The sequence below is a fragment of the Chaetura pelagica genome, unplaced genomic scaffold (assembly GCF_000747805.2).
Source record: "Chaetura pelagica isolate M959 unplaced genomic scaffold, ChaPel_1.0 scaffold159, whole genome shotgun sequence".
In the NCBI taxonomy this organism is placed as follows: Eukaryota; Metazoa; Chordata; class Aves; order Apodiformes; family Apodidae; genus Chaetura; species Chaetura pelagica.
Window position 1 is genome coordinate 3,717,082 of NW_009954555.1, and position 22,976 is coordinate 3,740,057.

General features: G+C 42.7%; 1 protein-coding gene across 1 annotated transcript in view; it reads right to left on the reverse strand.

Moving 5' to 3' along the window:
• DVL1 (dishevelled segment polarity protein 1) overlaps positions 1-22,976 on the reverse strand; it is a 63,902-nt gene that overhangs the window by 26,242 nt on the left and 14,684 nt on the right. Inside the window, exons 5-12 of the mRNA XM_010005270.1 lie at positions 22,323-22,435; positions 12,539-12,677; positions 7,275-7,368; positions 6,380-6,449; positions 5,589-5,728; positions 5,195-5,271; positions 4,645-4,712; positions 3,052-3,129 (exon numbers count right to left, since the gene is read on the reverse strand). Coding sequence (XP_010003572.1) covers positions 3,052-3,129; positions 4,645-4,712; positions 5,195-5,271; positions 5,589-5,728; positions 6,380-6,449; positions 7,275-7,368; positions 12,539-12,677; positions 22,323-22,435 — 779 coding nt within the window. The remainder of the gene's footprint in view (positions 1-3,051; positions 3,130-4,644; positions 4,713-5,194; positions 5,272-5,588; positions 5,729-6,379; positions 6,450-7,274; positions 7,369-12,538; positions 12,678-22,322; positions 22,436-22,976) is intronic.

Consider the following 22,976-nt stretch of genomic DNA (forward strand, 5'->3'; position numbering starts at 1 on the left):
GAATTCAGAACCCCCTCCCCTCCTTTCTCCCATTTCACCCACCTTTCCAAAGCACAAGGGAACCAATTTTGTCCTTTTCCAGCAATCCAAAATTTTGATAAAAGGTACAACAAGCATGTAACAATGACAACTGAAAATGCTTCTTTCCATGCATGCACTGCTAATATGCATGACAATATCCCAGACCATCTGTGCATGCGGTTGCAATACTTACAAAGTTTGTATAAACACTAAAATTCTGCTTTTGCTTTAAGTTAGTTTGGTTAGTGGCAAAAAGCAATGTGTTTGTTTGGGGGAGAAAAAAAACAACCAACCAATATTCAAGTAAAGTACACAGGGAGCAAGAAATTGCATTTTCTTGGAGACCTGTGATCTGCATGTCAAGAACAACACTGCCCAAATGACCATCAGTATTTTCTAAGTCTGCCAGTTGCTCTATAAGTAAGAAAAATTCTCAGATGCATCTGAAATGCACCCACTTGGTCTGAACTCAGTCAACTGTTGCCTGGCTACCTGATCACCTGTACAGATATGTGGAAATGTGAAGAATGGCACAGACAGTAACTCCTTCCTGAGGAGCCAGAGTTACCACAAAGCTTCTTCTCAGGGCTTTGGTTATTGGTTTTGAGTGGCATCTTTTCCCATTAGCAGATCCTGGTAATAAAAGAGGTGTATGCTCCAGGAAAATGAAGTCCTACCACATGGAATAGCACCACTGGCTTGTATCCTGATTTGAGCAAGGAAGTACCCATTTGTCCAAACACAAAGGCTCCAGGGAATTACGCAGTACCTCAGGCTGCCTATTGAGCTGAAATAGTATGAAGTCTCACTTCAAAATCCTCTGATGTCCATGCAAGAGAAAAAGAGAACTTTCCAACAATGTCAGTGGAGTGCATTTTGAAACAGCAAGACTTTAAAGAAACATTGAAACATTTGACATTAATCTGAGGAAATGGGACAGCACTACTCTGGGGAAAGGGGTCCTGGAGTGGCTGGAAAATTCTACCTTTAGCAGAGTAAACTAGGAGCAGTTTGCACTGACTGAAGCAGCAGGTCCAACACTCACAAACCACTGTGAGGGAATACTCTCCTGCATCAGCCAGAAGAAGATTCTTTTTAAAGCAATAATCACTATGAATTGTGTTCAGGGGGGTAGCAGGACTGAACTGAAGGAAGGAGAATTATGCAGAGGACCACAAGAAAGGTCAGGGTACTCTGCCTTTTCCTGCATTCAGGAGAGGAAACATTGTAAGGCACTGGCATAGAAATGAGAAGCTGTCTCCAGAAACATGGTTCTGCTCCCAAATAACCTTTATTTTAACAGGATGATTGAGAGGGTGTCTGTGTTCCACACCTCCCAATCACATCACTGGATAGCAAGGCACACAATACATGAATAATTCAAGGGGAATGCAGATAACAGACTCTAGTTGTTTGACAGGAATCAGCAGATACATTGGAGTCCAGCAATCTTTAGTACCTGTAAGGCTGAAAACACATCTCAAGATAAAGCAGTAATCAGGTAAGTGGTTCCCTTGCCTCCTACTGCTGATGTACTTCCCCTACAGTGGTGCTGCCTGCCAACTGAAGAGGCACTGAGCTACTGCACCTACAAAAAGGGTCACTGCCCTTGCAGTCCAAGGCAAGGTGTAATTCCAGGAACTTATAGAGTCTGAGGGAGGGGAGAGGAAAGAGAGGCAGGCACCTACGTAGGACTTAACTGGTCCCTGAAAAAGCAACTCTCCTACTTCAGCCATGCATTTGTCCAGGGCAGAGTCTGTCACTAATCACCAACACCACATTGGTCCTTAAAATCTACCAAGTTTTGTTTTTCAGTTAATGTTGTTGGTTGTGTTTCCCAAATGATATCCTCCCTTAATCTCTGGAAAAACCTTCCAAACTGAAGAAAGTTACTCAGTCACAAATTTAGACTCCAGATCTGGCAGAATCCCTTGTTAAACATGTAAGAATTTATCTTTCAAGGAATGCATGCTGGGGTAGCATTGTTCCAAAAAAGAGATAATCTCCTTAGAACTCCAAAGCCACTTCAAGATTTCTATGTGTATATAAACAAATACAATAAATCCCCTTGCTACAAATGAACAAATCTGATAAGACAGGTTGCATCTCCAGAGAAATTCTTCCATTATTACTATTACAGGAAACAAACTCGTACTAATGATGTGTAAAGTACCTCAAAACTTTCCTGTCAAGTAAACAGAAGTGCTGTTTTAAATATGAACACTTCCCTGAACTAGGATTTCAGTGGACAGTGTTCTCAGACACACATGCTCTTCGTTTATTTGTCTTGCCTTACTGCCATGTATTTAAAACCAAATGCTAGCTTTTAACCCAGGCTTGCACCAGAAAGCAAAGGAAGAGTAAAAGAAAGGAGGAGTTTATATTCTTTAACCAAAAATTTCCAAGCTAAGGAACCATGACAACTTGTTGTTTACATGGCTATGACTAGTTTGGAGACTGTCACAGACATCCCAGGAAAAAAGGCTCAACTCTAACTTCACATGGGACATTACATTTGCTTTTGTCCTTGTTTAATAACAAAAGAAGGCTATGTCAACAGCAGTCTTCCTAAAGATTTCCTAAATGATACACTAACATGATTATCCAGTGACATCTCTCTCTAGTAAATGATTTCAATGTATTCAAACCCAGACAAATGCAAGGAGGAAGCTCTCAACATTCATCTGAGGAGATCCAGAGAGACCTGCCTCGTTACTTTGAAAGGGACCAGAAGCCACCTCTTCCTGCATGTGGACCCTGTCAAAACACCACTGCCTTAACTCCTGCCGTTGGGAATAAGTGCTTCCTGCTCCCCACAAGACCGAGGGGTCTAGGAGCACTGAGGAGCTGTGAGCCGGCTGTCGTTCTGGTGCTGCTTGTGGCGGGGGTGTGCACAGCCCTGCACTGCCGGCCCCCAGCAGAAGGCGCCTGCCCTGTGCTGGCCGCAGTGTGACTTACTTTCCGAATCGGGAATTGAGCTTGTTAGTGAGGAGCTGGTAGATGTGGTGATGCTCATGGAGGGGCTCATACCGTAGCGGGGGAACGCTCCCGTCATGGCCGTGGTATGAGAGATCCACGCCGCGGGGTCGATCGGCCTCACGGGTTCAGCTGCACGACCAGCAGAAAGGGAGAGAAAGACAAGATGGAGTTAGGTTTGCAGTGAACACCTAGAGGAAGGAGAAATGTTCTGGGGGTGCACAAGGCCCTGCCTGGGCCCCTCAGTTCAAGAAGGACAGGGAACTGCTTGAAAGAGTCCAGCACAGAGCTACGAAGATGATTAAGGGAGTGGAACATCTCCCTGATGAGGAAAGGCTGAGGGAGCTGGGTCTCTTTAGCTTGGAGAAAAGGAGACTGAGGGGTGACCTCATCAATGTTTACAAATATGTAAGGGGTGAGTGTCAGGGGGACGGAGTTAGGCTTTTCTCAGTGATGACCAGTGATAGGACAAGGGGTAATGGGTGTAAATTGGAGCATAGGAAGTTCAAGGTGAATATCCGAAAAAATTTTTTTACTGTAAGAGTGACAGAGCACTGGAACAGACTGCCCAGGGAGGTTGTGGAGTCTCCCTCACTGGAGAGTTCTGATAGGACAGCTGAGATAGCCCCAGCAGGGGGGAACAAGCAGCACCGTGCCAGCAGGAGCTGGTTTCCTCTAGCAACTGCTGCACCAGCCTCATGGGAAACAACCAGGACACTCCTGTTCCTCTAACTGCACTTGTGGGAAAGAAGCTACCAGTCCAGAAATCATATTTTACTACTGTTCTATACAGTGAGACAGATTCTCACTTTGCTCTGATGTGAAGTACCACCCAATGCTTTGTCACAGCTGACACGAAGATCTCTCCCTACTTCTAAGGGGTTTGGATTGAAAACCATAACTGAGACAGAAGGTGAATCTTCTGCTGAAGGTGAATCAGAACAGTAACTCTATTTGCAGAGACAAAGCATCATGGAATTTCCCTCTCAGTGTTTTCAGCAAATCTGAAATCTGTGATTTGTGGGATTTTTCTTTTCATTATGCTGGTTTTCCTAAGGACCTCCCTGAGTGAACTCCCCTGCTCTGCACCAGCCTGTTGCATTCATTTCAATGCCCAAGGTCATCCTCGTGTCTTAGAAGGGCTGCTAACAACCTGGTTTAATGCCATAAGCAGAACACTCACCAGCAGGAGGCAGCTGTGTTTGTCACATAAGCACAGATCTATAATCACTACCAGCCAGACGTTTTAAAACTAGATAATTTCCCAGAGTGTTCATGTATATTAAACAATGCTGTTTGCCTCAAATTTTAAAAACCCTCAGTTTCAACTCTAAGAAGTGTACATGTGACAAAAGGAGACTTTATCACACTTGACTATAGTTATCCTGCAAACTTTCTATCAGTTGGAAGGTTACACCCACTAAAGGTTAAGAGCTTGATCCAAAGCCATGTGAATCAATCACTGGAGTCTCAGAAAGATTATCTTAAACTCCTGCCTCCCAAAACAAAAAGCAAACAAATACAACCAAACTTAAAGGTATCAAACTTGCAGGGAAGAGAAATCTGTGAGATGCCAGAATAGCTGAAAATATTCTAAATCTTGAGGGCTTCAAAGGAACCCAGCACAGAGCACAAACATGTACTCACCCCTGGGGATGGTGAAATAACTCCTGGGAGTAGGGTCCCAGCATTTGGCTACTGTTAAGCTGATAGGTCTAGGAAGAAAGAAAACAAGTGAGGATGACTCTTAACTTGCCCTACAGAAATTTTAACTGCTACAATGAACTCTTTAAACCAAACTTCTCCCCAACCAACAGCTGTCAAGTTCATTCTGAGAATGTTTTTAAGATGCGTGTCAAAGTATTTTCAGCATGAAGCAGCATTAGGATGTTTCTTGTGTTGCACAGAAAATAGGCACTACTGGTGAAATCTGTTGAATGATCAGCTCTTGAGACATTCAAACACTCATCCTATCAACAAACAGTGCCACTGAAACCAGGCAGCTCCTGGTTGGTGTTGGTTTTGGCTGGTACATTGACACCAGTCTCCCCTATTCATCATTTACACTGAGGAACTTAAGAGTTGAGATCATCAGTCACACTGGCTGCTTATTGAGATCAAAATGTTGATTTCTTTGAGGTTTACCCAATACCTGCATATGGAGGATAAACAGCAAAAGATCTGGGAATGTGCTCACCCTGGTTTGGAGACTATTTCCCGTAAAACCCGGACTGCATCATCATTGCTCATGTTCTCAAAATTGACATCATTCACCTGCAACGTAGCAAGAAACAGAGGTCAGGCTCTGCAACAGGAAACTGAAAGACATTTTCATTATTTCTTCCCAAATTTATTTGTCTTGTAACTGTTTCCATTCCTTTCAGCAGCTGCAGAAAAATTGCTTCTCAGAGCACATCAAGTATCCCGCGGAGTTTGCTAAGAATTAATAGATTTAAGTGGCAATAGTCTTTGTGACAGGTTTCTCTGAGTATGAATGAATTCTGTGAACTAAGCCCATGGATCTGGTGGGATGACTGAGCTGAGCCACCAAGGTACAAGCCAGCAGCACATAGTTGTGGACACGGACCAACCTGCAGAAGCATGTCTCCTGGTTCAATTCGGCCGTCTGCTGCCACAGCCCCTCCTTTCATAATAGAGCCAATGTATATGCCACCATCACCCCGGTCATTGCTCTGTCCTACAATGCTGATTCCCAGGAAGTTATATTTTTCTACACAGATAGAAAGTGGAGGGTGGGGGGGAAAAAAAGCAAACAAGGTGATTGGAATGACAGCGAAGAGCTAACAGCAGGCGACTTCAGTCCTGAAAAATTAGATCTCTCGACACATCTGCTGGGCCATGTTTGATTTACAATCATCTCAGCCACCCTAATGGTGTTTGTCTGCCTGGCACCTTCAGGGAAATGTTGCTAAAGACATGATTTTTGCATGCAAGACATTGAGAAATTACATTCAAAAAATCAGCAAGAAAAAGAGCATTGAAAAGACATGTCTACACCGAGAAATTAGGCACCTGATCAGCATTAGGCAATGTTTTTCCACATGTCAAAGGTGGGAAGAATGTGGTGCTACTGAGAGGTGCTGAACTGGCTGTCCTGCACACTCCAGATCCTGGAGCTGCAGGTCCTGCCCAGATTTTTCCAGGAAGAATACTGATCTGGCTGTGCAAATGGCTCAGAACCATCCAGTTCTAGACTAAGACTCCAGGCACAGGCAGCAGAGTAGCAGCTCAGCCCTTTAGATCAGCTGGCATCCTTTCTAATCAAGGAATGTTTCTACTGGCTCCAAAGACTACCACACCATGACAAAATACATCTGTATCACTTGAAATTCATCATCAAAAACATTGCTTATCATCTTACCCATGTTGAGTGTGACAGTGATGATATTTAGGGACATGGTAGAATCAGTGATGCTGCTGAACGAAGACGACTGCAAAACACAACAGAATATTCTCAAGGTTTTAAATGGCTCAGAATAAGACAATAAAAAGATTTATTTACAAAACACTCAGATAAGCTCCAATATTGAGGTTTCTCAACTGAACTTCACACTGAATCATTTCTGCTTCCTGATCACACGACTGACAAGCAGACATTTAAACACTAAAGTGCCCAGTGTAGTGTGAATTAGCACAGCCACAGCTCCTCCCTAAAGAGAGGGGTGAACAACGTGTGACCCTTCAGGAAGAAGACAGCTTATCAAATATCTTCTAAAACACTACAGCAGTCCTTGTGATAAATTGTATGCACACTCATTCTTTAACCTGTGAGGACTGATATTTATAGAAGAAACCAGTTACTTTCAGAAGTGCATCATTTGGACAATCCTCCTTCTGCTACCAGAGGACTAGCACAGAAAAGGGCAAGAGAAAAGATGTGTGGTTTCCTATACACACAGATTCCTCCCTTCAGCAGAATGGCAGTATCAGCAATTTATCCATCAGATGTGTGACTCCCAGACACCCCTTGCCCAGATCAGTCAGCAGCATAAGAGAGGTTACCCTGCAAAGGCTGGTCTTGGAAGAGACAAGAAATGTGATCACTTAACAGTAAAAGGAGAAAGGGAGAGGAGAAAAACGTCTTGGCTCTGGTCCTGCAGAACTTCACGAAGAGATTTAGACCAGGGTAGCCTGGTGCCAAAGGGGGCCTTTCCAATGAATTCAACAGAACACAGATCTGTTCTGGACCCCTAACTTACACGCTGCACTCAAGATTCACAGTTCAGCTCCCTGGGAAATGATGATGCCAACCTTACCCTGTCAATCTGCCGCATCCTTTGTTTCCTCCTCCTGCGTTTATGTTTCCGTATGAGCCGGGATGAAGTGCTTTGCTCGGTGGAACTACTCAACCTGAGGGAAATGGAGAGCAAATGTGTAAAGCTGAGCCATTGGCATTTCCCTACCCCCTGCCAAAAAAAAAAGGCTGATTCCTTCAAAGGCAGGAGAGAGTAAAACCACGCAGACACCATCAGCTGGCTCACAAGCTGCTGCTCTGTGCCAGTGCATGTGGCACCTCAGCCTCTGCGAGGAGCACAGGGGAGACACCAGCTAAACTCCACTTTGCATCAGAGAGTGTCATTCACTGGCTTGCTTTCTTCTGGGAGCAATTCTGAGTGCCTCTCAGCAGGCATCTATCCCCCTGATTTAATCACCCCAAGGTCAGAGGTAGCTACATTCCACTACTTTAAAGGTGGTTCTGACTGCAGGCCCATCACAGCGAAGAACAGCTGTACAGTAACCAGGGAGTTTAACCTCTTCTCTGAGAGAACAACCTGGAGAACCTCTTAATAATAATCTTTGTGAGTCATGGAGCTGTTATTTCCTTTTGCTGTTAACAGGAACCTGGGCTTGAATGCAATGAAATACAGTAGCAATTGGTAACAGCTACTACCACATAGTGGCAGAGGAACAGTGAATATGATTTCTCTTTACATACCCTGTTGGGGTTTTTTCAGGCTCTTCAAACTTACAGAACCTAAATGTGCTACATTCTCCATATAAATCCTTAACATTCCCCTGAGAGTTGGGAATGTTAATCCTTCTCATTTTACAGATAGTGGACTGAGACACAGAAAGACATAAATGGATTTGACCAAATTCATTTCAGAAGCCTGGAACAGAGCCTAGATTTCAGAGATACCACTGTAATACCAGGGACACCTCTCCCCTATTTATTATGCTAATAATGCCCCCCCAAAAAGATGACAAATTAATGCTCCATCATTAACCAAGATTTAAAAAAAACAAACAACAAAAACCAGCCAACTAAACAACAACAAACAAAAAATCCAAAAAACCCAAACCACAACCCTACAGAACACAAGTAATTGAACTGGCACTGTCACAAAGAAAACAGTGCCAGTCTTTTTTCCCCCAGGCTTCAGGTCTCTGTCTTCAAAGTTCAAGCCACATGGAGGAATGCCAGAATACCTCAAGCAAAACTTGATACCAGCAACTTCAAAAAAGGAGCTGGCTGTCATGAGATTATAACCCACCACAGTGGGAAACCCATCTTGCATAAAGTTGGTGTGTTTTAGTCAAGCACACTGAGCTGAACATTACAGATGGTGGAACTGCTCTGAGGGTGTGAATCTCTTGACATTCTCTTTGAGTTCACTAAACTATTTCAGGCATGTTAACCTCACACACTCCTTTTTTCCCCTCCCAGTAAGGCAAATTCATTTCAAGAGAAAAGAGGTGGTATTTCCAGAAGAGATCAAAAATTTGATCTGTGGAAACAGCTCACAGCACCTGGTTTTCTGAGGCTCGACCTTTACAACACACATATTTTATGGTTTATCCCAGTGTGCAACACTTAAGGAGCATGCAGTACTTCCTGTCACCAACTTTTGTACAATGGCATCTCCCAATGGCTACTGTGGATAAAGAGAATTCATTGAACATATACATCATTTCATTTTTTCAGTTTCCCATTACTCTGTCCCCAAAAGGGGTAATGGCTCCAGCCATCACTGTCCACTGTAAAAAGCAATCTTAAATTAGGAATCTTCATATAGCAGAGAAAGAGAATGGAGAGAAAACCTATCCTGAAAGCCTCAGGTGCCTGCAGCAGGAGATCACAATGGGAATTCACCCAGTAACAAAGTTCTTCCTCCCCCTTCCAGACATTGGGTGTTTTATCTGAATAGCAAGTTGTGGAAATGAGGGATGGGTAAAGCAGAGTTTCAGCAGACAACTCCCTGAGTGTCTTTGTCTCAAGCAGTCTTGGCAGTGATCTAGTGCTATTTCATAGCATTTTGCATCCTAAGAAGTAAGCAACTTAGAAGTACCTTCCAGTGTCTATCTGTTCCATACAGATAAGCATTAGAACATGCTACTTATTACTCTGGCAAGACCCTAAATGGAGAGCTTGCTCAACTCCAGTTTTTCATCCCTTCTTGGGGGAAGTTGGGTAATGACTTAAGTTGCCTTAATTAGCCCGTGTGTAAGTCAAAGGCAGGACAGCTTCCTTCAGCAAGACTCCCACAATCTGTGGAAGCAGATTTGTAAACATGAGGTTTCAGTCTCTGTAGTTGCATAAAAAGAAGTCAAGTCAATATCTATTTTCATGCAGCTGTGGTGCACTTCATCACCTCTTCTTGGCATTTCTTTTAAATCCCTGGCCCTAATATATCCTTGTTGAATCATTCATAGAATCACAGAATGGCTGGGATTGGAAAGGACCTTAAAGACCACCTAGATCCAACACAAATACTGCACAATTTCTAGGAGTATCTGGATGCTAAACAGCAGCCCAGCTGTATTCTAATGAGAAGTCATATTTAGATCTCTGAAGTATCCTCAGAAATGAGTAAAAGTTATTATTACAATTGGATGAGAAAAACAAGATGGTATATTTGAGCTTTCGGGAAAAATAAAAAATACCTGCAATCAAAATGACCAACTTCCTGCACTAGCTACTGGCCAAAATCCCAACTGTACTTCTACCAAAAAGGCTAGTAAATCCCACAGAAGAAGTTTTTTAAGAGAGTAAAAACAATTGGTCCAACCTACATTACCCAAAGAAAGGAAAAAAAGGTAAAAAATTGTTATAGAAAGCTTACCCATATAGATGGGAAAGAACTAATGTTGATTTCTTAAATGAGAAATAAACATAATTTTAGTCACATTGAACTGAGAACACTAATTGCAAGTTGCTGAGAATAATCCTACAGCTACAGGTGTCACATCTGCTAGACCTTTATTTGCTTAACAAAAGACAGAAGCAAGACAGCTACTGTAAAGTTTACCATGATTTCTCTACATCAATCTGTCCTGAAAAATCCCACCAACACTGACCTTCAATTACATCACACTTGAAAAGCAAAGGAAATCAATTATTGCACTCACATAAATGGTTCTCTACTGTCCTGTAATATTTGTGAACAAATTCATATACTGAACAAAAATTATTCTTCTCTCTAACTAAATGCAACCGAACTTCCTCGGGCTGGAAATGAAACAACTCTGCTGCACAGCTGCAAGTTGAAAAGAAAACAAACCCAGTGTCAAATAGAAACTGTTAGAAAAGCATCCTCAATCTTACAGCCTCTTAGCTCCCAAGACAGTGACATCCTTTGCATCTGATTTCTTCTCTCAGCGACGTCCTCCACGTACAATCTCCCTCACAACACAGGTTCTGACACCAGAGTTCACCAGCTGTTGTTAAACACACTTACCCCTTTCAGCCCCTGTTTCCCCAGGCCTCTGTCTCCAGCAGATCTGGAGCATGTTCGACCTTCTTAGTGGGCTGTATATGCCTCTCAAGAAAACTTCTCCCTGCCAGCACAATCTCTCATCTGCTGGAGAACATCATCCCAGAACACAACCGCATACCTTGGAGCATTCCTTTTAGTTGCTCTTCCTGACTAGCTGGCCTGGCAGCTCTTCTGTGTGCCAAAAGCTCCTGCCTCAGCCTAGAAAGGAGAAGTCCTGCACAGCAGCTTCCAAGAGTCTCTTTCTTCTCAGGTCAGACACAGGAAGCTTTACTTTATTAACACAGATTTAGCTGGGTCTAATATAATGTGCTTCAGTGGCCAGCCTGACTGTGCTAATCCTGCCCTACTGCATATCTTGCTGCTATGGAAATGATTAATATATTTACCAGAAATAAAATCAGCTGCAGGGTTGTTGTGGGCTTGATTTTTTTTTTTTTAGGGAGGGAAGGAGGGCTAGAAGCCCTAAAGGCTTCAGGAAGGCTTGGAGTACATTCAGGTAAACTACTGGTCGTGCCAACCCTTTACGCACATGAACATTCAGGTGAAGTACAAAGCATCCAGAAGGCTCATTTTCTGTATCTTCAGGTGTTGGCAACTTCACTGTAAATGCAAAATCAGTTCTTGAAACTAATTCAGGACCAAATTTTAAATGTTCACTTAGTTACCCTTTCAACCCTTTGGGAACACCCAGCCTTTAAACAGAATTTGAAGGAACTGCTGTTCTTCAACAGGTTTTTAAGACATGACCGAACTACAAGACCAAACAGATCCACTGAGTTCAATAAGCTAGTTAATCTGTTTGTAAACACAGCAAATGCTGAAGAACCTCCAGGACTAGTTGTTCTTTGCTGTTTCCACTTTACCTAAAATTTCAGAATATCATGTTGCATCTTATTTGTTTCAGACACAGGTGTCTATGACCCACCAGAGATCTGCCATGGGTTTTCACAACTCATCTGGATGAGCAACAAACAGCTCTAGAGACAGTGTTCAGAGAATGCTGCCATTGCAGTCAGGAAAGCAAAGAATATTAGTTTTGATTGATTTTACATCTTTAAAAACAGGTATCTTGAGCCCAATAAACAATTTGGCTTATAAACCTTTTACATAGCAACAAAATATGTTTGGAGATGAACAAGGATGTCTTGAAATGCAGAGTTTTTTTTGCAAAAAGCAAGGAATAATTCACATTCTCTCTGCACAAAATGAAAAAGAAAATAATTAAGAAGTCATAAATCCATGGCATCACAGCCTGCCTTGGAATAGCATTAACCTTCATGAATTCCTGCACTGCTCATAGCTCTCAGACTATGCAATTACACAGGAATTCCTTTACAATTGAGCTTTAGTGAAGTCCATACTTATTAGGAATGTATGCTGAAGGTATTCTGTTACAATATTCACACTGTTTCTTTATAAATAGGCAGACAGTTGCACATTGCTTTGAACTTAAAATGTGATAATTCTTGCTATTAAAAGGAAAGAACATAACCAGGATTTTTCTGAGTTGGAAGAGTGGCTACAAGCAGCTTGGATGGCAACTCCAATAATTTCACTTGTTTCTCAGAGCAGTGATTACTCCCAGCATGATGTTACTGAAGAATTATCAGTGCTCAAGTGGTATGTAGCAGGAAACAAAAAGGAAATAAAGGAAATTTTTTTTTAAAAAGGAAAAAAAAGAGAAGATCTAAATCTTCTCATCTTGCCAACAAGGATGTTTCAGGGAAGCCCAGAAATGCAGTCAAGTGGAACAGATGCAAAGAGCACTGAAGAGCTCAGTTGCTGTGCTGATGCCCCCCTACCTGCTTGTGTTGTCATCATCATCAGAGTCAATGAAGCTGCTGGACTCCAGCTCACTGCTCAGCATGGTGGAGGAGCTGTCATAGCCAGGAGGGTGCTCACGGTGCCTGTCCAGCTTCGGGTGCCCATTGATCCGAGGGACTGGGAACACACAAGAAATGAAGGGTTACCAGGCAAGAGGAAGAGGAAGGAGGAAGTGGCACTGTGAGTAGCACGACGTTGACATTGAGAGCTGCAGACAGCTCTGCAGGAGGGTCCTTGTGCCAAAACTAAGCCCCCTGCAGAACCTCATTCAGCAGTGGGAAGGTCAGGCTGGCCCACCTACCAACCTGCCTTTTCCTGACTTTTCCATTTGTCCATGGCTCAGTTCATGGCAAGCCAGAAACAGACCAAGGCAGCAGTGACAGGCATGAACAAGTACTGTAATGGCATTAGAACATCAATTAGAAAAGAGAAGTTGATGTTAACAGGAAAGTACATATGAAGGTCTTGGAAAAGCAGCAGCCAACACAATTTGATCTTTGTGTGCAGGGCTATCAGCACAGAAAACATTAAACAACAAACCTGGAGGAATTATATTAATATCTCACCCATAAAACTACCTTTCCCTCAACCTGTGCTATGTGTCCCTGTCCCCACACCTACAGCTCCTTGTCTGGGCAGTTCAGCTGTATTAAAGTCACACTGTCTTGACCATTCCACACGCATAAAATGCTTCAGAGCAATTTCTTACTGATCTCTGGCTGTGTGAATGTTGTCAGACACACAAACATTCCTGCAGATAATCCCCTCAGCAAGAATGCCATTTACTTGAAGGCAGCAGTGATTCATCTTTTTCTAGGAATATTTTATGGATTTTTCTCTGCAAAGCAAACTCCTCTGCCTGCTTCCCTTCAGGGACCTCTCATCAGAAGACCCATCATCTTTAAGTTCTCTGTTTTGCCAGAAACTTCCCCTTCCCTGAAACAGGAAAGGCTCAGCTTGATAAGGCACCTGGTCAAGAAATAAACGTACAGGTTTCAAACACAGACTGGTATTTTAAAACACACTCTCCAAACTCACAACTTCCTCCCAGGTTGAAGGGATCTGCTCTTCCATCACAGAGCAGAAAACTTTCATAAAGGAGGAATGTCTGCAGTAGGAATTACACTTGATACTGTGTACATTGAAAGCTAATTGACAATTCATGCTAACTATCAGAGCAACATGGTTTGAAAAAGCAAGAGCCACCCTAAAAACCTGGCTGTCACATCCCTCATGGATAGCCTCTACTCCTCCTGTAGCAAACTGCTCAGCAGTGAAATAAAAAAACAAACAGAAAAAAAAAAAAGAGTTGCCCTCCTGCCTGAGGAACATGGGCCTAAATATTTTTGTCCTTAGAGGTGCTTAGGAGATCCATTAAAAGGTAACAAACATACAGAAGGTCTCATCTCAGTTTTTTAAACATGTATCTAAACCATTCATTTCTGCAAAGTGAAAGAATTGAAGTAAAAGGCTGTAACAAATACTCCTGTTATGTCACTTTCACAGCCTGTTTGATCACCCAGCTTCTAGGCACATCTACAGGCACACAAAATGGCTGTGAAAACACTTAAACTGGCTACCCAAGAAGACCTCATCTTTAAAGTCATAGAGCAAACCCAAAACTCCTCCACCCGCCACAGTACCGAGCTTTGGTTTGCAGTGAAGCTGAACCACAGCATCCCTTCATCATCCTTCTCAGAAGTGTCACTTGTTTTTCATCTGGCCAGATGCTGGAGGGCAGCTGAGACAATTTAACCAAGCCTTGAATCCTCCTCTGAAACTAGGTGAGTCAGGGACTGACTGCTGTCCTCTAGGAACTGCCTCAAAGTCAAAGGCTCTGTGGTGTTAAAAAATGAAGCTTATCAGGTTTCAATGTCAGGCTCTGCCTTCAGAGCCCCATTCTCCTGGCATTCTACCTCTTCATTTCCCCATCTGTAAAATGGAGACACAACAGCATTTGCCAGAGCTTTTCAAGATCCACATTCTAGAGTATAGAAATCCTCTCCTCCCATAATGTGGCCATCACAAGTACCATAATGTGCTCCCAGGACCGGGTGGTAGCACTTAGATCACGCCGAAAAACAACTGATCAGCTTGTCACCAGTAACCCAAGACTCCAGATTGGCAACTCTTCACAGACATAGAGGCAAGAAAGCTTTTAAAGGCCTCAACTTTCAGTTCTCTCTGAATAAATGAGTGTTCACCCATTTCTTCAAACTCTACAGCCTAATATAAAGACACTGATTATTAAAGTGCTTCTTTATGTATGAGGAATGGTAAAGTACCTTCAGGAATCCCCATTCCCCACATCCACACCTGAATAGTCTCCTACCTCTGCCTTTAAACTAAAATTAAGGGAGCAACCAATTATGCCTGCATGTGCCAGATGTATACAAATAAAAAGAAACACAGAAGTTGGCCAAATTTTACTCCTTCTAAGCTGGCACTAGCAGTTTACAGGGAATATCTCAACCAGATTTAGTTACTGAGGAGGTCAAGACTATTCTGCATTGTTTCTCCTCCTCAGCAGGGGCAGGCAACTTTGACCTCTGAGAGCCAAGGTCAAGTAGTCTGTTCTGCAAAGTCCCTGAATATTCAACCTCAGCTACTCAACCAGGGTTGCAGAAAAGAAAATTAATTTATTTCAAAGTTGCTTTCATCCACTACAAAAACAGGGGAAAAAAGAAAGGAAAAGACATCTGGGTTCTAAAGCTGAGAAGACAACACTTTTCTGTAAATTAAAAGGCTTTAGACAGTCAGAGTTCTGTTTTTTAAAACTAAAGAGAACATCAGACTTGAACAATTAAAATTCCCCTTTTTCTTCCACTACAAATTAGTATTTTAAGGCTTTATATAGTACAGCCTAGAGTCCAAAATATTTCACTAGATCTGGAAAATTAATCACAGCATCAGACAAAATTCAACCTCAGCATCAGTATAAAACCAAGTCCTGCCACACTGCCCTTTTTCGCCGAGTACCTCAGCTTCCCTCCACAAAAATAAGGGCTCTGGCTGCTCAGAAACTTGAGTTGAAATGAATGTTAATACCTACAGTGATACACGCGGGGCTGTGCCTCTGGATAGCATCGGGCTGGTTCCCATGGCCTCATCAGGTGGTGACACCACTTGGGACAATATCTCCCACTGGGAGTGGGCCCCAGAGGGGAACGCTGCTGTGAGCGGAGCTCCTGCTGCCTCTCCTGCTGTGGCTGGCTCCTACCAAAACACTTCAGAAACGTGACAGTGGCCATTTCCCTGCCCACACTGTGCCCACTTAAGGAACTCCCCAGCGTGCACTGTGACTATCACTGTGTCCAAGTCCAACAAACATATCCAGGTGCACACGGAGCTTCCCACAAGTTGTGATTTTTCACGCATAGTGTGAGAGAAAAAAAGCCAGTTCAGGGTTCCTGCTGGGACACTGGAAAATTCAACTCCTGAAGACTCAAAGATCATGAAAAATACATATATTTTTGCATGCTCTTCCTCCATGACATAATCTCAAGGAAGCCTGTGCCCAAGAGGCAGCACATCTGGCAAGCAGTGGATCTTGAAGGACTGGGGAAATAGAACAAAAATTGACTTTGCCATTTGTCGCTCTTGCCACTTCCACAACACACTTTGTAATCACATCTGCTGGATACAAGTCACTCTTTTTCACAGATCAATTCTGAAAATCCACATCCTTTCACAGCCACATTTTTAATGGGATCCTGTAACACAGCACAGCTCTCTTTATCCCAATAAACCACACATAAATAGACCTTTGGAGTTTGTGTAATTAATTTTTAGAATATAGTCAGGCTACTAGAGATTATACTTATTTGGAGCTTCTTTTACAGTATTTTATTTTAATGTATTACAGAAATATATCTCAGATCTAAATATTTGGGTTTTTTACTCTGACATAAAATTTATCTTTTATGGAGATAGAGGTGAAGGAACTTTTTCACTCAAATCTCTATGTGTGTTCACACATTAAATTCCATATCATCATTAAATTCCATATACTTCTGTGAGTGTTTTTACCAAGAGAGAGTGTTACTGCAGATGCTGTGTTACTACAGATGCCCAATTAGCACCTCAAATGCTAAAGTTAAAACAAATTTACCACATTTTTTCAAGATTTTGACCCGAGCTCTTCAAAAAGTACCTGTTCTCTCACACCATCCAGGTTTGGTTTTCTTGTTTGACTCACAGACTGTCCTAGTATTATGGATCATAGTGGATATGAACGAATCATTGCTTTCCAACAAATCTCTATGCAATTTGAAAGCCTTGCAGGGAATAGCATTTAGAAAGTGTACCTTTGCTCCTGGAAAAGTTCACAGTCTCTAGTGTTGAAGCAATCTTCTTTCCTCCCACAGTACCCCAGCTCTCCCACCGACCTCTGAGCTCTGCCATCCAGACTGGGAACCCCTTGCCTAAAACCCTCCCCTGCCACTGCCTTCAGGGGGTGGGAAAGCTTCAGCTACTCCTTGAATAACCTGGGACAAATGAGTGGAAGCAAGGCTGTCCTGAAACAACAATCAAAAGGACAGTCCCTCCTGACAGGGGATCTGGAGTGCCGTGGGATCATGTTTCCAGGAGACAAAGAAAACACAGAAGACAAACCATGTGGTTTAGGGTTGTCTTGCAGGTTCAGGAGACCCACCAGAAAGAATAATTAAGCAACAACTCTGTCCCCTCCCATCTTCTAATGGGGAAAGAGCACATTTCTCACGTGTAAAGCCTTGCCAGGGAAATCAGATTACGGCAGCATCTTACATGACTTTAATGACAAGACACAGATTTATATGGTATTTACACAGCCCTTGAATTCTTCACAAGCATTAGGTAGGAAGAAAGGGAAAGGGACAGACAGGCTGAGCTGGATGAATGATGGCAGCAATGTATGTATTTTGTCTGGCTGCCCTGACTCAATCTGACATGAGATTTTGCTGCCTGCAAGCAGGACTGCACCTGGAACTCAGATCCCAAAACCACACTGGCTGAAGCTTTTTGGCACTTATAAGCCCATTCCAAACAGCCAAAACACAGCAAAGTGTCACAGGGGGAAGTGGAAAAGGACCTTAAATCCTTGCCTTTTGAAACATGGTGTCAGCTTTTCAGTTACTTTCTGCAGGTCAGAGCCACACAACCAAACTCAATCCCACTATAGAGACACAAAGAGACCCCAACAAAGGAAAAATCTGTACCTAAATGCAGTTTCCCTCCCTTTTCCTCTTTAACTCTTATTTATCAAATATAAACATACTATTATGTTACTATAATAAATATATTTATCATACAAAGACGCATTTTAAAGGCGGTGGCAAACACACTGCTATAAATTAAACCTTCCATTTAGGTTTCATCTCATATCATTCAGTGTAAACCAAAAATGGAAGGGAACTGGTTTTTGAGCACTGCAAACTGTTTAATTGTTTCCCCAAAAGTCAGTGCACAGCTGGATTCAGCTGGAACTGGAATGAGTGAACAGATGTGAGGTAAAGAGAAGAGCTTTTAGTCTCATTTGCAGACCTGAAGAGGCCCTGATAGTTGAGATCAACTTCTGTGTCTCTAGATATTCCAACTAAAACACCCCTGGTTTGTATATACTAGATCAGAAGAGCTCACCACACTAACAGTGCCTCCTGTTTACATTTTTCCCCCTTTTCCAGCTCTATCTTCTCAGCTAAACTTTAAACAGGAAAAATGGATTCAACTTCACACATTCACAGTTTGAACTAGATCTTCTGTCATAGAAAAGCTCCCATAAACTGCTACAATAGATCACAGTGGCTTTACCAGTATGCAAATACACTTCTACTTTAACAATGTTTTATACCTCCCAAACAGCACCAGGTATTCTTGAGTTCACAGCACAGGTTTCCTGTGTAATTAGGGTGGGCACTCCAATCCATAAAGTTTTTGTAATCTCTCTAGCTAATTCAAATTCCCTTTCCTGAATTGTTCTAATTTAGCCAACATTGTTTTGGGGTAGAGGTCAGGAACTGTAATTGAGTGAGTGCTTCCACAAACCATGATTATAAGGATTTTATTCATAAAATACTCCCAGGTATCCAAGTCTTTAGTCTAAACAAGAATCATTCTCTGCTCTGGTTCAATGCCTGTCCCACTAATGACCAGGGACTTTCTGCCTGACTCTCTGCTCCTGTTTCTTCATTAGAGGATGACAGAGTTCATTGAGACTGTCTGACAAAAGCCTTTTAATGTGTGACAGAGATTAGAATAAAGCATAGCCTAGGAGGTTAAAAAATGTCCTCCTTGACTTTTATCAGCAGCAGAGTAGGCCCTGCCTGGGGGACAAGGAATATCAAAGTCCTAAATCAAACAAGCCTTGAAAGCAGAGTCGAGCAGCATCTGCTCAAGGAAGCTGTAAAGAGGGTTCTGTGACACTGCAGAGAACAGAGGTGAAAGGGTCTCAGGAAGAAGTCATAGCCAAGCTCCTGGTTAAAAGACAAAACAACAGAGTTTCCAGTCCCCACCAATGCAGAAAGTCTTTGTCAGTTATTAACAGGACATACATTACTGCTTTTCTAACAACGACTTGCAGCCCCATCTGTGCAGCCACTGCTGCATGCAGGGCTCAGAGTCTCTGCTATGTAAAAGGGAGAAGAATGACCACTATTCCTTGTCCACTCCTGCTTGATGCTTGTACCCATCTGCATGCTATATCCCTTGACTTGTGTTTGAAGTGCTTTGGAATCCTTAAAGCCTTAATCATTCCACAGTGCTACCAGATAAAGGCTTCTAGACATCACCATAGCACAGCCAGGCACAAAGGTCCTGTTCCCAAGGCACACACTCCTATGCTGCCAGTGTCCCACGCGTGGCCACCTGGTCACTTGGAAATTTCAGGGGCTCACCACCCCCCCTCATCGTTGTTTATACATGACAGTCTTGAAAGAGCAACCATGGCTGAGGAGAACTGCATTTTCAGTGGGTACTGTTGAAGTTCCCACTGTGCTTGTTTTGCAGTCCCAGCCCTTTCTGTTCGGATCCCTTGGCACACATTGTGGTGAAGAGTACGTGGTACTGCAGCAAGGGCTGGAAATCTGCCACAGCTCCTCTTCCCAAACACAAGTGTGCCCACAGTAAAAGCTTCTCAAAGCACAGGTCATTATCCAGCATTTTTCAGCTGGCTGCACAATAGTTAAGTTCACCCCACAGCAAACTCAGTGTTGAAACACTAGTGTCAACACTTGACATCTGCAGACTTGTCAGAAACAGAGCAGTAGCTATAAAATGTCCTCCAATGCCAAAGAAAACTTTTCCCTTAATTACCTCCTTAATTAGAGCTTCCACAGTCCCCTTTCCCACTCCTCCTTGGCAAACTGATGTGGGAGCATTGTTCTGGGCAGCAAGGGGTCCCACAAACATGTGCCAGGCAGACCTCCCACATTTCTAATTAAGATCCTCACTCTACTTTCAATTAATAGAACTTTGTCAACTTCTCAAAGCAACAAGGACTTCTGCTGCTTTACGAGGGAAAGTGGAGCTCTGACATACTGACAGCTCTACTCTTTCAGACTCATTTTACATGGAGCTCACGCCAGGGACAGATTTGCTACTAATTAGTGTGAAAGATGATCAGGAAAAGACATATTCCCCAATTCATACAAAAGCCTCTTTGGATACAAAGCCTCTCCAAAAATTAATAATAAATTCTCAGCATATATAGCCTCCACAATATAATTATTATTATACCTTTAAAAACATATGTACACAGACAGGAGGTAACTTTGTCCAGGCTTAGCTGACAGGGCTCATCTTGCTCAGCTTGTTCACTTTATTAACCTCAGTAAGAACACAACAGCAACAACAGAGTGAAACTTCTTTCCACTTGCACTCTTGCAATAATATAACCTGCTTAAAGCACAAGAGGCATACAGGTAACTTAACTGTGGCAATTCCCTGGAGAAAAATTACATCTCTACTTGTTCATCCTTCATTATTTCCCCAGCTTTACTGAGCATCTGTGGAGGAGAATTAGGGTGTGCTCTGCATATACACCATGGGCTGTATTCTGGACCATGAGCAGAGAATGGTCTACTAAAAATTACTGAAAAGGAACACAGTAAAATGACCAGGATTTGTGAACAATCCACCTTTGGTACCACATTTTTAATGATCATACACCAGAGAATGTGGGTAGTGTACCCTCACTTTAGTTCCAATCAGAACTAAATGTAAGAAACCTGCTGCAGATCAGGCTGCTCCTTAGCACCTTTTCTCCCTTCACCTTGTTTGAAATACAGGCTACAACAGATTGCACAGCTTGGTGAGCTGGCAGTGCTGTCCCCATGTCTTGGCTACTCTGCAGAGGAACACCTAAGGAACCAAACCATGAGTAACACAGTGTGCCAATGAAGATCCCTCCTCCTGCCTCTTTGTGAACTACTAGAGCTGTAATTTGGGTATTATTTAAACAAGTCTCTACAGGACAAGATCAAACACTTTAACTGTCTATCCTTCTTTCTTCAGGGAAAGGAGGATTTGCCACTATTTCATAATGACAAGAGAGCACACAGCTTCTGCCCTTGAAATAGCTGTGAACCAGGTGTCACAACCTTGCTGCCCTTCCTCCACCCTTGTCCCTCTTTTCCTATGGCTGTTCCCCCATTTTACACCCAACTGTGTAACAACCAGCTCTTCTGCTACCAGCTCATGTCTGTGCCAAAACATGTATTGGAATTAAACTAATGTTAAAAACAAATCACCTTTTATCATTCTTCCTGTAACAAGTTTCTAACAAAACACTGTTAGAAGATTCTGCCTCTTTCTGTGATTTCCCAAAGGAATCTGCAGTCAGGATCATGCAAAGACAGCTCTCTGCTCCACCCACTGTGTAATTTTCATTCACTCTGAGTCAATTACAAGTTGGAAGGGCTAAATGAAAAGAAAGACACCTGCTTCTAACCCACAGAATATATATATGACTTCTGGTTTTCTAACTGGAGGCAAATACTTTAGTGGGTGGAGCTGTCAATAAAGCCTGTCATGGCATCTCTTGGGCCCAAGTATTCCATACTCTGGACCATTTTAAACTCAATGGGTGGCACTGATTAATTCTTCACTAAGCCTGGAAATTCTTGTCTGGCAACAAATGAAAAAAATCAAGCTTACTTTGATGTACAGACTAGAGGCAAGAGATGAAGTTCTGTAGTTCATGTGTGTACTTTGGGTGCACTTATGTATAAAAAGAAAAAAGATCTTCAGAGCCCATGTGTTGTAGTTATACCAGCTTAAAATACTACTGCTGATCCAAGCATAGAGAAATCAACAGAAATTATTTCAGAGGATTTTGGCTCACATCTTGCAATGTTAAAATACTAAAGACTCTGAGATTGTCTACACTGCAAGCTCCCAACACCAGGCAGCAAACAGTGTGTTCTCCTTTTCAATGAGCTAACTTGAATAACAGAGGCAACCTCTCCTTGACAGTATGGAGCTCAGCACTGGGTGTCATTATGCCTCTCCAAACAAATCATTTTCTAATACTACAGAAAGTTCTGTAAATCATCAAAAAAAACCCCCCTGCCACTTGACTGCAGGTTGTCCAAACCCCTTAGAAAATGCTGAGCTTCAAAGCGATCATCAAATTAAAATAATTAAAATAATAACAGTCCCTGAAACACACAGGAATGCAGACACACTTCTCTCCTGCAGTCAGGCACACCTAGTTGTTATGTGGAAAGATGATCAGAAAAATTGTGCTTTTTAAATGAAAAGGGGGTGAAATAGAACAGGACTCACCATCCTCATGTCCTTCTCTGTTTCTCCGTCGGTGTCTGTCTCGCCGGTGACTAATGACTGACTCTGTTCCTGTCTCATTGTCCAGGCCATCCCGGCTGCTGGCAGCATTGGGGCTGTTAGAAGAGAGGAAGAAACAGTGGAGTCATCTCTCTCTTCTTTTTTTTCTTTTTTTTTTTTTAAATACCCTGCGGAGAAGCTGCAAGTTTGGTGTAGCACGGCTGCTGGCAGCATTGGGGCTGTTAGAAGAGAGGAAGAAACAGTGGAGTCATCTCTCTCTTCTTTTTTTTCTTTTTTTTTTTTTTTTAAATACCCTGCAGACAAGCTGCAGTCTTGCTGTAGCACTGCAAGCTGCCCCAGACTGCACTGAACGAGCTGCCATGAGGCTGTTGAATGAACATTTCCACAGGGGAAAAAAAAAGCCTCCTGATGGGCTAAGAAAAAGGATCATTTCAGCATGCACTGGGATGACCCAAGGCAGCTTTAGCTGCTAGCACACTTGCAAAGGACTTTGGCTTTCAGCACAGTCCCAGCATGAGGGCTTTAAGATCACAACTTTGCAGCAGCACTGCCAACCACAAGAGCAAGCAGATGACACTGGTTTTTGGAAGAAAAAAAACCTTATGGACTCTGATGCTGATCTCAGCCTGCAAAACA